Genomic DNA, 17,268 nt, shown 5'->3' with positions numbered 1-17,268 from the left:
TATGTTTTTTATTTATTTTTGAGAGACAGAGAGAGACAGTGTGAGCAGGGGAGGGTCAGACAGAGAGAGAGAAAGGGAGATACAGAATCCGAAAACAGTCTCCAGGCTCTGAGCTGGCTGTCAGCACAGAGCCCGACGCCGGGCTCAAACCAACGAATCTGAGATCATGACCTGAGCCAAAGCCGATGCTTAACTGACTAAGCCACCCAGATGCCCCCCAAATTCACTTTTTCTACAAAATGTAACTTTTCACTTCTGTGACAGTGGACTTAGGCAGGCTTTAGGAGTTAAAAGTCCATTTGAGACTTTTTGCAGATTTCTCTGAAAGCATTAACACTTTTATAACAGAAGAATTTGCAAACCTCCAAAGAGTGAATACTACTTTTAACAAGTCAAGAAGAGAAAGAATGGCTTACTATTGGAGAAGAGATCAAGATACATCATGTTCACTCTGGAAGAGACACAAAGAACGTCCATGAAAACAGGTTTGCTTAACTCAGGAATAAATATTTTCCAGAAATTCTTTGGAAGTCATTGAGAAATAAGAAATAGTTTCTTTGACCAAGATGGTGAAGTTCTGGAAAGAGTAGAAATAGTGGAAAAGATTGGGCTGGGCAGGGCCATAAACATTGCCTCACTGGTTCCCTTAATTTATAGTTTTAATAACATTTCAATGCCTTTTCCAGCTCAATGACTTCAAGCGCTGAAAATACCTTTATGTAAACACCAACACTGCTGATACATTAGGTTTTATTCAAAACCCAAATTCCTCAATATCCTCAGTGATCAGAGACATCGTCTTGACAGCAGTGATGGATACAAGATGAAGTCAGAGAGTAAACCGAGAAAGTCAACCCGACACTCGGATATGGGTGCATGTATTGATGCATTGTCCCCTCTTGCTCTGTCATAAAGTCATTCCTGCCAACACTCAGGGATTTCCTGTTTCCCCGAGGGATTTCCTGTGGCATACCAGTGAAAAAACAGGCTTTGAAGTCATGTGCTTGTTCAAACTTGACCTTGCTATTTTCTATCTGTGTGAACTTGGGCAAGTTATTCAACCTCTCTGAGCTTCATATACAAAATACCTCCATCCTCCAGCTGTGGTGAGGACTAAGTGGGATGCAAAGTATGACACGGTAGAACACAATGAGTATGAATCAAATACCTTTAAACTCCTTGAGGTTTTATTCTCTGTGCTTCATTGACACTCTGAATAGATTCAGCCTTATATGCTTGGGCAGCATTTTATGTACTTGTCCTCTATCCCAAGTGAATTATAATCACTTTGAGGGTGGGACCAGGTGTAGAAATCCCATATAATGCTCAGCATGGTGCTAGGCACATGGCAAATACCCAATAAGTAAATTTGGATTTAACAAACTCTAGTCAACCTTGGACCAGCTTGTTAATAATAATGAAATCTAATGAGATTAAAAAAGGGAGTTGACCAGCCATAAATAAATGGCTTAATACATTATGGTATATTCCATTCATGTATCACTATATGGAAATTAAAATCATGTTTTTAAAGAATAGTTAACAGAGGTGGCTCATGAGACAATATTATATGAAAGGGGCAAGATACATAATTGTCTATTCTATGTCTTTTCAACATTGTAATGTATATGAGCCAAGAAGAAAACACTGGAAAGATATGTATCAGAATATTAACAATGTTTATATTGGAGTAGTGGAATTACTTCATTTTCTTTTTGTTCTGTGTGTTCGAATGATTTACAATGAGCATGTATTACTTAATCAGAAAACAAAAAAACAAAAAAAAACCCATCAACCATGTTTTTATGGAGAATGGAAGGGTATTCCATTTTATTTTATTTTTTTAATTTTTTTAATGTTTTCTTTATTTTTGATACAGAGAGAGACAGAGCATGAGAGGGGGAGGGTCAGAGAGAGAAGGAGACACAGAACCGGAAGCAGGCTCCAGGCTCTGAGCTAGCTGTCTGCACAGAGCCTGACGCAGGGCTCGAACCCACGAACGTGAGATCTGACCTGAGCCAAAGCCAGAGGCTTAACTGACTGAGCCACCCAGGTGCCCCAGGTATCCCATTTTAAAAAGAATTACTCAAGGATGCTGCCAATTCTGATTTAGGGACGTTGATATTGTTGACCTTGTTCCCCCTGCAGCCCACCCCATGTAGTATCAGTGCAGGCTGTGTTATCCTATTGCATTAAATGCTCACCTCAAGGTTAAAAAGAAATGGAGAGAGAAAAAATTTCCTGCAGGGACTAGGCCATTTATTTCTAAATCCCTTGTCGGATGCCCTTGAGATTTCAAGGTCTTAAATGGGGCCTCCCTGCTTCGTTCCATTACCAGGTAAGTGGCAATTCTTGATCTCTGGCAGACTCTTGACAAGCCCTGAAGATACACAGCAAATGGTAGAAAGGTGGATGCCAGGACACCTCTCCCAGGCCAGAGAACACCTCCAAACACCCAACAGGCAGACTGTGTACATGACAGTAAGTCTAATAAAGTGGTTCAGAGTCAAGGTGACATGATGTTGTCACTTGTGATCTCTATGACTTTGGGCAAACTGTTTAAGTGCTTGAAGTACCATCTGCCAAATGGGGGATGATATCTTTACCTTGCCCACAGGAATAGTGCTAAGATTCAATGCCATCATGCGTGCCACATTCCCAACCCAATCCACAGAGGATAACCACCACTATTAAACCAGTGTGGCTTGGTGAAAGGAACAATGGCATTGGCCCTGCAAGCCCATTTTAATACTTACCAGCTGTGTGACAAATGGGGTCACCTAACCTGCTTGAACATTAGTCTTCACATCCATAAAATAGGGCCTATGATGTTGACTTCCAAATGTGGTTTAAGGAGTAGAAAGCATGGGTGTAATAGATACAGTAGCTTATCAAGGCCACCCAGGTGAAGTCAATGAGTGAGGTGGGTTGAGTGTGCCAAGGTGGAGAGCATCCAAGCAGGGTACCCATGTCTTGGCACCAGCCAACTCTCACCATCCAGGGATTCAGAAATGTGAATTATTGTTCAATCTTTTTTTTCCTGAATGTTGTTATATCTGATTTGTTAAGAGAAACATGAAATTTTAATTTTAAAATAAGGTTTTAAGTATCAGCAAATAATTAGATGTTTTTCAGGTGACATTGTGCAGGTCACCAGTGGTTGACTAGATTCCCACTTGTTTATTCATATCCTTTGTTATGGGACATTGCAAGAGAGAGAGTATATTTCCCCACTCCCACTGATGTTAGGCCTGTCCTTGTGACCCTCTTTGGCCAGGTGATGCAGGGTGAGCAGGTGTATGTGTGATTTGGCTTATCTTCTTTTCACTTTTCCAGAGTTCACCAAGAGAGGAGCATGCCTCTCCTCTGTCCCAGAAAAAGAACTGAGGGGCAGACCTGATGCAGAGTTACCCCAGGTGACCCATAGACCCATAAGTGGGAACAATCAGATGTTTGCTGTCCTAAACTGCTGAGTTTTGGATATTATTACAAAGGAAAACCCAACTCATGTACCATCCTTGGATTCCCAGTTTAAGACCACCCAGGTAAAGCATCCAGCAAGTGACTGATATATGTGGTGTATACTTAATAATGGTTGTTCTTAGGATTATTCAGGGCCTGAAAAACCTCATGGGCTCCCTATAATAGAAGTTAGGCTTAGGCCAATGCCTTGGGAAATGTTTGTTTTGTGCCGATTTGGCCCTTAAGAGACTTGAACACACTCATCTCTGTCTATTACCTTCTTATACACCTCTGAAGGGATAACTGTCACCCTAAACTCCCTTAGAATTACAGAGTGTGTAACATTTAACAGGATGATACATGCTAAGCCATGGTTTCATGATTTCTTGCTTGGGAATTTTTAACCATATCTAGTCCATCAACATGCATGATAGAACTAGATATTAAGGATGCAGATGGAAATGATTAAACTGCTCAGACCTGAAAATGTCTAGTGGGACAGTGAGGTGTGCTCAGCAGCAATAACAAAAACTTGGAAGAAAAATGCTAAGGTAAAAGCAAGAACAAAGTGTCTCTTGGACCTCAGAGAGATCTGAGACCCTGACCAGAACTGGGGAGACAGCTCAGTGGACTTGAGAATCAAGCTGGGGTTTTAAAGATGAAGAGCTCTGATTATGTAAGAAATGGGAACTGGCATTCTTAAGAGGAAAAAACATGCAAAGACACCTGTGACAAGAGCAATTGGTGTATTCAGAAAATTGGGGGGAGCCTAGGTAGATGGTGAATCAGGGGCTAAAGACACAACAGTGAGGTACATGAGGACCAGGATATGAACTGCACGGGGTATTGTAGATGTTTGTTTCCAAAGATGCCCACCATCTATTCCTCCCCTTTCTGTATGCCCATAACACCTACCCATCAAAGAGTAGAAGTTATGCTTCCAGGCCTTGAATCTGGGATGCTTTGATGGACAGCACAGAGAAGAAGTGATGCTGTATCAGTTCCACCATTGGCAACTTATGTTTCTCCTCTCCTAGGATTCTGGCTCTTGGAACACTCCTTCTTACAACCCAACCATCATTCTGTGAGAACTCTGTGGAGAGGTTACATGAAGCCACTCCAGTCGACACACCATGTTAGGCTCCTATCTAATGACCAGTAATGTGAGTGCACCATCTTGGATGTCCTGCCTAGTCCAGCCTCTGGTGACCTAGGCCCAGCCAATGTCTGAGCCCCTAAGTACAGACCACCTGGCAGAGACCAGTGAGCTCTCAGAAGGGCAACTGATAAAAATTGTCCTCTTGAGTCTCTAAGTTTTGGGTTGATTTGCTAAGTAGCAACAAATAACTGGAATGGGTGTCAAGTAATTTGTCATAAGCATAAACTGTAATGACTAAATGTTGGCGACTTTAAAGAATTGATAAAATGGTGAGGAGGGTGGGGGATAAACCAGAAGTCCTCTTAGCAGTACACTCCAGTGGGTAAGCAATAAAGTAGCAGTGTCCTATATGTCCTTTGGCTCTTTTGCTGTGGCACTGCATACTTTCCTCAAAATGCTAATATTCTAGAGAAGTGCTTGACATTCTAGAAAGGATGCAGGCTTTGTGTGTGAAGGGAGATCCAGATTCAAATCCCAACTATGTCACCCATGAGTTATGAGATGAGACAAGTCACTTAATGGAGTAGACTGTGCGTTGCCCAGATGCCGTTTTTGAGACCAGCGTCCCATGCCAAGATGCTATGACTGTTGCCTTCTACCTGGCCTTCTTCCCTTTAGAACTGTCCTGAGCTGATGGGGACCATCTTGTTCCAAGGGTTACAATCTCCTCCACCCTGGGGATGGTCCCAGCCAATGACTGACGTGACAAGTACACAAAAATCTGGGAGCTTAGCTCAAGAAGGTACAATTCTCTAGTGAGTTCTGTGTTCTGAGTCTTCTCTTCATGGGCCAGGTTCAGGAAGTAGACAACACAGCTTTTCTTGGCTCTTTCCCCTTCCCTCTCCTCTTCCCTCACTTCTTAAAAAAAATTTTTTTTTTACCTGAAGAACACCCTTTTCAGAATATTGTGCCTCCAAATCCTGATTTCAGGCTCTGCTTCTGGGAATCCCAACCAAAGACACGTGGCCTCCTGTAGCTTCTCTTTTTCAAATTCACCTTTCCAGAATTTGCCATGTTGATAAATTAAAATCACCTGCCACTTAATACACATCCAACAAATGCTAACTGATTTCTTTTCTCATCTTCCTTGCTAGTAGAGAACAACATCGAAAAACATGAGGAAAGTTCTTTTAACAAAAAAGTCCTCAAGTGAATTTTCCATAGTCTTGTAGAGCAACTTTTTGGAAAAATAGGCAAGCAAGGTATTGATTTTTTAAAATAGAGATGCTAATGCCAACTTTGTGAAGCTTTGGGGATTAGCGGAAATAATATCTGTGGACCTTAAATAGGGTTGTTTGGTGCAGAATAAACACTCAGTGAGTGGAAGGCACTGCTCTTCCACTTGCCAAGCTCTAGGAGCACAGGCCAGGTCTTCCTTTCTCATCGTGTCCGTGGCCAGCATGTGCCTAGCACATAGCAGACCCTTGCACATCTGCCCAAGTGAACCACCGAGAGCGGGGAAAGGAATCAGACATTACAAAGGATGTCATGGCTGTCACAATTCCACTCCATTTGTAGTCTGGGCAATAAATCCAAGCTCAATACTTCTCATGATCATGGGCAGATTTCTCCCCACAGTGCTTACAAATAGCCAGACTCACTTGCTTTGGTCGTTAACACAGTTTATTATTGGCACACTTATCAGTAAAGCATACATAAAATACAGCTGTTTTATAACACACGGAGCCACTGTGTCTTTACATAGTGTGGAAGAACATATTAATATGCAAATGGAAAAATTAGTTCTCTTATAAAGTTTCACATAAATACACTGGAATTGCCCCCAGAGAAGAATCCCCATAAAAGAACCAAGTGAGGGCTTTACAAAATATTATACAAGAAATATACCATGAAAAGAAACAACAGTCAACTCAGATACAATAAAAAACACAAAAAAGTTTCAGATTTATTAAACTGCCCACGAAATTAATGGATTACATGGCTTGAAAAGATTTGGATCAACAGCAATTTTACAAACACGTAGGTTCTCAAGGGGCCAGGTGTCTCTTTACATAAAAATCTGCCTTGGTGTCTTCGATGACAAAAAGACATTTCTTGTTTCAGCATTTGGGCTCATTTGAACCAACTCGGGTTGGAGAACCGATTGACAGTAGCTCACCCATAAATTACCCTGCCAGGCCCTCTTAGCTGTTACCCAATGAAAGAAAAGGCGAAGGGAAAAAATAATAATAAGGATACATTTAAATTACTGTCCAAAAGCTGATTTTTTTTCTTTTCTTTTTTTACTGAAACAAGAAACTCTCAGATGCAAGTCAAAAAGCAGAAAATATTTTACAATATTAAAAAGTCATCTGTAGTTAGGGTCGGCATATAACGAGACCCTGAGCACTGAGGGCTTATTGACAGTATGGCCTTCGTCAGGGTGGGGTGGGAGTGGGGTGTAATTAACAAACACGTGGTTAACACCGAGCCCGGAGAAGCGCGAGCTTTCGCTCTTTTCAATAAGATCAGTGCCACTATCTGTGTGACCTGTGAAGGCCTCCAGGGAAGGGCCATGGAAGTTTATTGGAATAATCCTCTCAATTCAAAAGAGAAAAAAAAGAAAGAATAAAGAAACTCAAACTCAGATCATTGTGGTTTAGAAATAGGTATTTGCGTGGAAGAGTTTTTTTATTTCTCCTCCTTCCTCTCCTGCAAGCAAGGATCTGCAAGCGTGAGCGTGCCCCACGACCTACTGACGTGGGTGCGGGTGCGGGTCAGTGTCACTGGGGAGCCTGGGGCGGGGCGTTTTCGGATTTGGTCTCTTGAGCGGCGGGGGGTTTACTGCTCCACGGGCTGCTGTTCCCCAGGGCCGGGGGGCTGTTGAAGTCTTCCTCGTCGTCCACGCCGTTGGCCGCGTCATATTGCGTGTTTTCTAATCTAGTGATTAGCCTTTCGTCCTCGTCCCCAAACTCACCTCCCATCAAGGTTGGTTCGCCTACCACCATCACATCCTGTGAACAGCAGCTGACATTATTACAGAGAAACCTTGGGACAGAGAAGCTCAGCTTAAAACACTAGCCGGAGGAGCTGGGGGGGGTCTAGGACAGACACACTCGTGTACTGTGCACTGGGGGTCAAGTGTCAAAGTCGAGGGGGCCGAGATGCATATTGGATTTCTACAGGAAGTAAACATTGCCTCCTGACGTGTAACAACCACGCGAGCTTATGTCCTTAGTGCGGAGCCTGACACCGGAGAACGAGCAATGCTAGCAATCTGCAGAAATAAAAAGATGGATTTTTCAAGATTAAAAAAATCCACGCTTTTAACTTGACGACATTGCGGACTTTTTAGAGAGGGCAGTGGAACCTTCTGCTGGGTGCTTTCCAATACCTCCAAAAATCCGCCACTTTTTATTTTAGGGCCTCTCAGTGGCTTCGGACTAGCAGCCAACACGGGGAGGATGCAATTCTGCAGTTTTCACGCAACTCATTCCAAATGGCATTCTCTCTGTCCCAAGGACGGTATACATTTTAATTGAAGGCAGAATCTCTCTTTTTTCCACTCAGCCAGGCCCTTTTATGCAGCCAATATCCTTGACATTCTGCTACTTAATTATGGTAATTAATTTAGGTAAAGTTTTCGATAAAAACAATGTTCACACTGATTTGACAATTTGCATAGCTAATTAAGTCATTAGCAAAAACCTGCTGATTGCCAACAAGCCCTGAATTTACCATCTGTTATTTCATGGTGCCTGTCACCTATCCCCACACAGGCAACCCTGCCACCAATCTGGGCAGTCAAGAGAACCAGTCTGTCCAGCTGGGCCATAAAAGGAAGATGAAGAGAACTAATTATAATTACATTGATGAAGCTGGCAGTCATCAGAAATGGAAGCATGCAAGAAGAATCCATCTAATCACTCCTTTAAGTACAAATTGTCCTTCCATGCAAACAAGGAAGCCACCTCCCCTAGCTGGGAGCATCCTGGAGGCCAGTGCTGGAGAGGCCCGGGGCCAGGGAGGAAGGGCGCATACACAGGGCACAGCTCCGGCTTCTGTGTTCAAAGGGGGCTGTATGAGGTTGGGGGGGGTGGTGACCTGGGCATGGGACAGGACACCTGTCAGGTGGTACTGCTGGGCAGGCTGTGAGCAAAAGTCTACTCAAAAGTGTGGTGACTCCAGGAGAGTGCCCAATGCGGTCAGCATCCGCCTCAGCCAAAAATAACAAGGCTGAGCCAGATGCTTTTGGGGATGTGAGGGTGCGTTTCTTGATGGGGAGGCTAACTTGATGAAGTGCCTTGGGAACTGGGCAAAAACTATCTTCACTGGGGCAAGAGAGGCTTTCCTGGGACGGTACAGGAGATTACTACCTTTGGTCAGGAGAGGGTCCATTGGGCCCTCCAGCTTCTTTCTAGAATTACGAAGGTGCCCATTGAACAAAACCCTTACTTGCTGCCTGGTTGATTTTGCAATGGAAAACCTTGTTTGTTTGTTTGTTTGTTTGTTTGTTTGACTGATTGATTGGTCTCCTAGAATTATTGGGGGATAATCAATAGATTTCCAAACTGTGTTTTCTGACTAGTTGCTCTTGTGATTTGATAAACATGATTTTAAAGAGATGTGTCCCAGATTAAGTAAATGCCTCAAATATGAACTGGGTAAACTCAGCAAATATAGGTGCTGGCAGGACAATCAGAAGTGTGCTTCGAAGAACGTACTGACTATGCAGCGAAGAGCCAGACATGACATTGACATGTAGGGAGACTGATGAGGACTCAAGGTGAGGTGCAACATAGACAGAGACTCTGATTGGCAAGAATGCCGACAGGACTGGAGATGGAATGTGGCCTCCGGAGAGGAGGGGACATTATCGGGTTAGCCACAGGACCCATTGGGGGTGTTCTGGACAAAAAAGTGCCACTTGGTTACAGGCAGTTAGGAGACAGTGCTTATGATCAGGAACAAAGGTGGGGGAAAGAAGTGGGCAAGATTGGGCAGAGGATGACATGGGTTCATCTCATTTCATGACTTACGTGCAGCACACTTGGAAAGGGTTGAAAAATACATGCACAAGGTGTCACAGGGCAGGGGGAGGGTGTGGGGACCGACCACGTGGGTCTGCATTAGTACTGTGAGTCCAAGGTCATCGAGAGAGGCTGGGACAGTGTGAGGAGGTAAGCGTAATTTGGAGACAGAGGAGAAAAATCAGAAGGCAGCTTAAGCGTGACATTAGGAAAAGTTCTCAACACTCCAGGTGCCTTCATTGCATCAGAAAATAACTTATTCAAGAAAAGTACTATGAAAATAGTGACTTAAATCACTTCAAATGGGGCTGATATAGGCTTGTCATGTTTGGAACAGGCATGGATACTTGCAAGCGTCTGAAATTTCAGAGAGATGCCACATTCGCCTTCCTGATTGTATGGGAAAATCCTAAACCAGGTACACATTCCTGTGTGTACGTGTGTGGGTGATTGACAGATAGCAAGCTATGAAAGAGATGTGTGCTCAGGGCTTCCTATGTGCATAGATAGGTGAGGCCACTTAGGCCACTATGCATGGGACTCTGCCTAGTTCTTCTAAACCTACAGACCAAAAGAGTGGTTCTCTACTCAGGCAATCTTGATTGGTTAGCCTCACACAGAATGAATGGAGACATCGTGCACATAGCTGTCTCTATCTAGAGGATGTTGGCCCCCTTGTCCCCACCCGCACATCTTTAAAAATCCCCCCAACATTCAACATTAGTAGTGAGAGTTGCATTTCCTTCCCATCTCTGCTATCTCATGTGTCCCACAGGAGGCAGGGCTGGTCTGAGAGTGACCCCGGATGCTCTCGGTTCCCCCTGAGGCAGACCTCTGCTCCTCGCTGGAGGCCTGGAAGTGCCACCAGCTCTTGCCCATTGTCACATCTTCTCACTAATCCCCCGTGCAAGGACCACCAACCTCTGAGGAGGACTGGAAGTGACTCCTTTCAGGGCCCCTCAATGCTTCTCCTTAAATTGGCCAGAAGGGGTCACTGCTGTTGAATGACACAGGTCTCCATCCCTCCCAGGGTTGAGGCTGCAGTTCGGGATCGCTCCTAGCCCCTGCTCATGGAGTGAGAAGCAGAATCCAAGGATTAAACCCTAGTCCTCGCCAGATACACACTTTGCTGCCATGGCAGCGAGGCGGACCACTGCTGTGGTCACGGTGGCACAGAGAATCTGGTCGTGCCTTCGAACGAGGCAGCCATTGTGCCTGCAGATCGCATTCTAGTTTAACAGTAAAATTGTGTCAGTAGCTCAGTACGCAGGGTTAAAAGATGTGGTCACTACAAGCCAGACGATGCATATCATTGAAGGTCATTCAGCTAGAGTGCACACCAAAATGTGCATGTTTTCCTAATGTGGTGGTGGCCTTTTCCTGCCCCTCTTGGCCATCTGTAAGCTTGACTTAATTGAAACATCTTGAATTGGATGTTGTAGGGATGGTGCTGAAATTCTGCTCTTGCTTTCTAAAGGTGCCTTGTTCTCGTGAAGTCCAAAGGGTCTCAGTTCATTAAAAACTCTCTTGAAACAGAGATCCTCCGCTAAGATGTGGTTATTGGGTTGGAGGATTGGAGCATAAGGGACTGGAACAGACTATGTGCCCTTTAAAATAAAATTGAAATGTTTCTGACAAGGCTAGGTATGTGGAAACCGTGATCCCCGTGGTGCTATTCGACACCTGAGGCAGACATCACTAATGGATGGCCCATCAAACACAGCAAGGCCTCAGAACCCTGCTCAGTGCTGTCCCCTGCTCGCTGACACCAGGAGACTGAGCTGGCAAGAGAGACTGAGCTCTTCAATGACAGGACCTGGGTTTTTGTTGTTGTTTAATCTTGGTATTGCTGATATCTGGCATAGTGTGGGGCACTTAGTAGGAGCTCAGAAAAAAATCTGTTGAACTGAACTGAATTCTTGCAGCCACTGTGCCTTTAAGGAGCAATGCCACAGTTCCAGAATTCTCTGGAATGCACTTTCTTTTGCTAGGGGAAACTAACAAACATTAGTTTCTAAAACTCTAGGAGTAGATGAGTAATAGGCTACTTTGTGTGCACTTTGGGGTTGATTTATTTATACCAGGCCATTTTCTCTATGTATTTTCCAATTTAACCAAACGTGGGCCTAACTTATTGGTCCCTTAATAAAAAGACTGTTTTTTTCTTTGATTTTTTTCCCTGACTCTTTAGCCAGTTTAGGAAACAGAGGTGAGTCTGGCATTATTTAAAAACTGTAATTCCTAGCAGTCTTAAAATTAAAATGGTACCTTCCCCACAGGCTGGCCACTCTCTCCATGACCCTTTCTTTCTAGGGCAGTGGCGAGGAAAACCATACCCTCTGTCTATGGAGGACAGGGAAAGAGTCTCAGTGGCCCAGGTGATTCTCAGGTACTGGTGGGGTTGCTTTTAGCCAAGGAAAACCAACTGATGGAAAGTGGGTAAAAGTGGGTTGGGGCCAGATTTGAAAGACACATTTAGAAGTAAGTGGGGAATCCCCATGAAAGAAGAATCCATTCTCACATGGAGAGAGATGTGAGGACAACAGACTAAGACAGGGAAAAAGGTGAGAAGGAGGGAAAAGGTAAAATTGTATCGGTTGAGGGAAGTAATAAGAAATAGAACACATTTCCAAGGACATGGTGTCCAAGGGACAGCCATGAAGCACCACGGAAGCATCAGGGTTCAAATGACAGTCAAGTGCCCGGAGACAGGGTGATGTGACAAGGGCAGCAGAGAAGGACACCCACAAGTGATCGTGGAGGGGGCAAGGACAAGAAATGTTTTAGAGGAGCATGAGAATTTAAAAGCAATAAATGATCTAACACTGGGCTGAGGAATTTGGAGTCAGGAAGGAATTAGGCAGACAGAACAGAACTTGAAAAAAAAAATAGGAGATGAGAAAGTGTCCACACGGGTACCATGCTATCTGGGGACACCCGTCAGCTGTCAGCCTCGGAGTTCAAAGAAGCCCCCTTCCAAGTGGCCCATTTCACTTGTCAAGACCCAGAAATGAAAGAAAGGGTCAAGAGGTCAAGAGAGTTGAGACCAAACCAGGGGCTGCCCCCGCCCCCACTTGAGCTAATGAAATGGGTAAAGTGGAATCCACTGAGCTGCATTTTTAGTGGCCAAGAGTTAATTACCTGAGTCTTAAAATAAGAAGGGGCACCCAGGTCGGGAAGTCCCAGTCAAATTACAACATGGAGCCTGCATGCCGGGAGCTAGTTTCCAGTGGAGCACAGGGGTCCCCAGTGATGGTGCGTAGAGCCCCTGTATGCCACCAGGCATGCTGCTAAGTGATATTTTAATTAAACCTTAAGTGACATATCTCCTGTCTGTGACTCTGACGGCTTTTTAATTCAGGTCCCTGCGCAGCACAGACTCTTAATATTCGTTTCTAATTCCCAGTTTGCAAGGGAAGGTTTCCATGGTAAAGCCCCTCCCTCTCACCCTACCCCGGCCCTTGCCTGGCCCTCCCCCACCCCCAACCCAGAAGGCATCAGCAGCTAAGGGGGACTTTCCATGGGCCCCGGCAGGTGGAAGACAGGCAAAGGCAGGATTTCAGGCCTAAGAGGAGAGCGAGACTTACAGGTACCTGACTGGACAGACTCAGGTTAGCCGCGGGCGTCTTCTTCTTGCTGCCGGTGCTGTTGGTGGTGTTCCCGGCGCTGCTGTTGGAAGTGCTGCTGGTGGAGTTTTTTCTTTTTCTCCGTTTAGTTGTCGGCTGCCTTGTGGGTTCTGCTGCAATATGGAAAACGGGTGGAGGATCAGTTCTGGGGCAAGGGTCAGAATACTGTCCATCCAAGGAAGTTGTGTTTGTCAGTTACGAAGTGTAGACTCTAAATTGTGTCCATTTCTTTTAACGTCACATTAAATAAAAGGAGGAAGCTGTGGTTTTATTTTTAAACTTTTTTAAAATTTAAAAAAAGTTTTTAAGGTTGATTTATTTTGAGAGAGAGAGACAGAGAGAGAGAGACACACACACACACACACACACAGAATATGAAGCAGGCTCCAGGCTCTGAGCTGTCAGCATAGAGACTGATGCGGGGCTCAAACTCATGAGCAAAGATCATGACCTGAGCTGAAGTCAGACGCTCAACCAACTGAGCCACTTGGAGCCCCCGCGGTTTTATTTTTTAGCACAACACGTGCACAACTCGTTCCTTTGGTGTCTAGATCAAATGATTTGTGCTTCACTGTTCTCTCTCACATTATATATATGTCTGCCATCTATTAAATATATTTTAGGGGTGAGCTGCAGATACCACTTTTATAATTGAGTTAAAAATATTATTACCATTACAAAATTTGAGGACACACTTTTCTCTGGACTGTTGTTTCTTTAGAGCAGAAGAAGGGCTCTGGGTTCCCCCAGGGCCCCCACGAAAGGAGGGAAAGGAGTAAAACAAGTTAAGGTGGTGAAGCAGCGTCTCGCGGTCCGCGCCCCATTGCAGGCCAGCCCCTCAGACCTTGAGGTGCTCAAGCACAAAGGAGGAGAAGATAAGTTCTATCAGCTGTGAATGGAAAACGTGGGGTCCCTAGCTCAGTACAGTTCTTAAGTTGCATGGTTTGGACTCTGATGTTTAAAGAATGCTACTAATTTCAAAGTTCCCTGAGGGGAAAAGGTCTAACTTTGCAATAGCCAGCATATTCATGAAGGGGAACTAGATCTTTGCACGAAAGTCCTGCTCAGAAACAGGAAAATATTGTGGACAGGACAGGTGGACAACATCTTGATGGAACCACAGGGACGTGTGGTGATGTGCGGCCAGAGGAAGATTATTTACTTAGATGTTAGGTATTGTGAATGGTACACAATGTTTTCATGTTCATCTGCTTCATGTGTTCTATGTCATGACTATTTTGTATTCCTGGCAACTCTATTAATTCTATTCTATTCTAATCTTTGTTTTGTAAATGAGAAACCTTCAGAAACTTTTTTCCCAGCATATACAAAGTTCAAAATGTCATGTAAGAGCCTCCTTTTTGCCAACCCTCCTCCTGACCGAGCTCTGATGGAGAAGCTGAGCCAGGGCCATACTGGAACCGAGTGAGAGAGCCTTGAAACATTTTCTTAACGCGTTTATGCTGCTTCTGATGGGCAGTGGGGAAGATCTTCTTTAAGGCTCATTTCAAAGACCACTTAGCCCACCAAACCATCCCTGACATTTGAGGAAGGAGATTGTGTTCCTATTTATATACCATCTTTTCTTTCATAAATACTTTGTCTCTTATGTTCAAAGATTTTCTTTTTTCTTTTTTTGTAAACATGATTAATTTTTTAAGTGTATTTATTTTGAGAGAGAGCACAAGTGAGTGCATGTGTGCAAGCAGGGGAGGGGCAGAGGGAGAGAGAGAGAGAGAGAGAGAGAGAGAGAGAGAGAGAAAGAGAATCCCAAGCAGGTTCCACACTGTCAGCATAGAGCCTGACACAGGACTTGATCTCATGAACCGTGAGGTTATGACTCGAGCCAAAACCCAGAGTTGATGCTTAGGCACCTGAGCCCCCAAAGATTTTCTTCAAAGGTCCTAACGTGTATATTCATAGAGAGTTATGGGTGCTGGTCCTGAAAGTTGTGGAAACAGGAAATAGAATTTTTCCAGCCCACAGTGCTAGAAAAGAGCTGAGGGACACATTCAAAGTCAAGCAAATACTTAGTTTCCCTGACAAACATCTTCTTCCTTTACCTCAAGAATTAAAACTGGATACTTTTTTTTTTTTGGTATCCGTATTCCTTCAGGAAATTTAGGAGAAGTATACCTAACCTGTGTACTCTGGATCACTCCCGTTGGTAGCAGGTAGCTGAGGTAATAGAGTCATGAACTCTGGAGTCATAAAAACCTATTGTGACACAGGCCACGTCCACTGATTAGCTCTGAGACTGATCTTGGCAAATTGCAACTTTAAATTTCAGGCCCTCAGGGCACCTGGGTGGCTCAGTCTGTTGAGATCCGGACTTCTTCAGCTCAGGTCATGATTTTACTGCTCTTGGGATCTCCTTGACAGCTCAGAGCCTGGAGCCAGCTTCGGATTCTGTGTCTCCCTCTCTCCCTGCCCACTCCCCACCCCCAACCTCGTGTTCTGTCTCCCTCTCTGTCTCTCAAAAATAAATAAACATTAAGAAAATAAATTTCAGGCCCTGTATATTTAAATAGGAAATAATAAATACCTCATAAGATTATTGTGAGGATTCAGCAAAAGAATGGATGGTCTGTGAGGGCTGGGATTTCGGTTTCATTCAGTGCTGGGCCTCTAGTGACAGAACAATGCCTGGCACCTGAGAGGTGCTCAGTAAATAACCATTGAATGAATGATTGAGTTAATAAATGATATATAGATTATATATGCATATGTTGGAAAATACACATTCTCAAAGCATTTATTGAGTGAAATATTTTTTCCCATAAAGCCCTACAGATTGAAAAGAATGTAAGTTAAGCACATTTAATATATTAGAAAAATAATGTTCTAAATGTCTAAAATTCCTCTAAGATGGGGATGTAACTATTCTATGTCAAATAATGCCCATTTTCTCAGATGTCTAAATAGGTGCTTGGTTAAGTCTATATTCATTTTATATAAAATGCCTTGCCAATTACCAGGAGAAGGTGACCATTTTATTTTGTGATTCAGAAAGCTATGTGCTTCGTGTTAATAATTACTCTTTATAAAAATAATTTTTAGAGAATGGATACGTTTTGCTTTTATGATCAATGAGGCTCGACACACGCCTGGGAGTAAAAAATGTATTAGATAGAACGACAATTAATGATGACTGGAAGCAGTAATTTCAGAACCTCAGCAGGAGACCATAGTATCTAAACTGCATTCTACGGAAGTGAGGAAAATGGAGTCTTTTATGTATTCTCTTCATGACCAGAGTATCCTTTGATATTAGATCCATCTTTAAAAATGAAACAATTTATTTATTTTTTTCCTTCTTTCCTTTTTCCCTTCCATTCTCCCTTCCTTACCATAATTTGTGTCATTATTAAACAACAACAACAACAACAATAAACCAAAACAAAACAAAAAAACAAGCAAAATAACAATCGGCTGTGGATTAACCACTAGTCTGGGAGACAGGAAACCTTGGTTCATATTTCGGCTTTGCCAATGACCTTGGTAACATTAAATAAATCAGTTCACACTAGTGGGGTTCAGGTCCCATGTGAAATTGTGATTCCTAAGGATGTTTGTACTTTACAAATTCAGTGTCCCCAAGTCCAAATATCTGTAATAAACTACCTTTTGTGATAAATGTATCCTTCTTTCCTTCCTTCTCGCATCACTTTATTCCCAAAAGAGGCCTCAGAAGATGCATTTTTAGAATGAGAGGGAAGAAGGAGGTCGTACCTGGCGGTGCCACCATTCGCTGCCACTTCTGAAATAAGCAGGTCTTCAGGCAGTCCCGTGGACTGAGATTGTACGTTTTATGTCTCGACATCAGTTCCTGCATTGGCTCCAGTATTACACACAACTGCAAAAAGTTCAAAGACATCGGTGTTTCACTACTTGATCATATTATCTGCAATAAAATAATGTTAACAGCTGGAAACAATTAGAAAGCTTAAAGGTAGTTCTCTTTTCCCCTGCTTTTGATTTTCTCTGTGCAAGTTTGGAGGAAGAGAAAGATTACCAACACTTGATAATGCCCACTTAATTTACTATTATT

At 43.5% G+C, this 17,268-nt stretch overlaps 1 protein-coding gene across 9 annotated transcripts in view; it reads right to left on the bottom strand.

Moving 5' to 3' along the window:
* Positions 1–6,226: 6,226 nt before the first annotated feature.
* LDB2 (LIM domain binding 2) overlaps positions 6,227–17,268 on the bottom strand; it is a 376,577-nt gene continuing 365,535 nt past the window's right edge. The window contains exons 6-9 of one of the 9 annotated variants that reach the window (XM_029948424.1): positions 16,950–17,073; positions 13,179–13,330; positions 10,513–10,655; positions 7,492–7,575 (exon numbers count right to left, since the gene is read on the bottom strand). In XM_029948424.1, coding sequence (XP_029804284.1) covers positions 10,551–10,655; positions 13,179–13,330; positions 16,950–17,073 — 381 coding nt within the window. In that variant the 3' untranslated portion in view covers positions 7,492–7,575; positions 10,513–10,550. The other 8 variants (XM_029948441.1, XM_029948449.1, XM_029948433.1 and 5 more) reach the window with 8 other exon arrangements.

Source organism: Suricata suricatta, chromosome 1, assembly GCF_006229205.1.
Source record: "Suricata suricatta isolate VVHF042 chromosome 1, meerkat_22Aug2017_6uvM2_HiC, whole genome shotgun sequence".
NCBI classification, from domain to species: domain Eukaryota; kingdom Metazoa; phylum Chordata; class Mammalia; order Carnivora; family Herpestidae; genus Suricata; species Suricata suricatta.
This window is presented reverse-complemented; position numbering and strand designations above follow the sequence as displayed.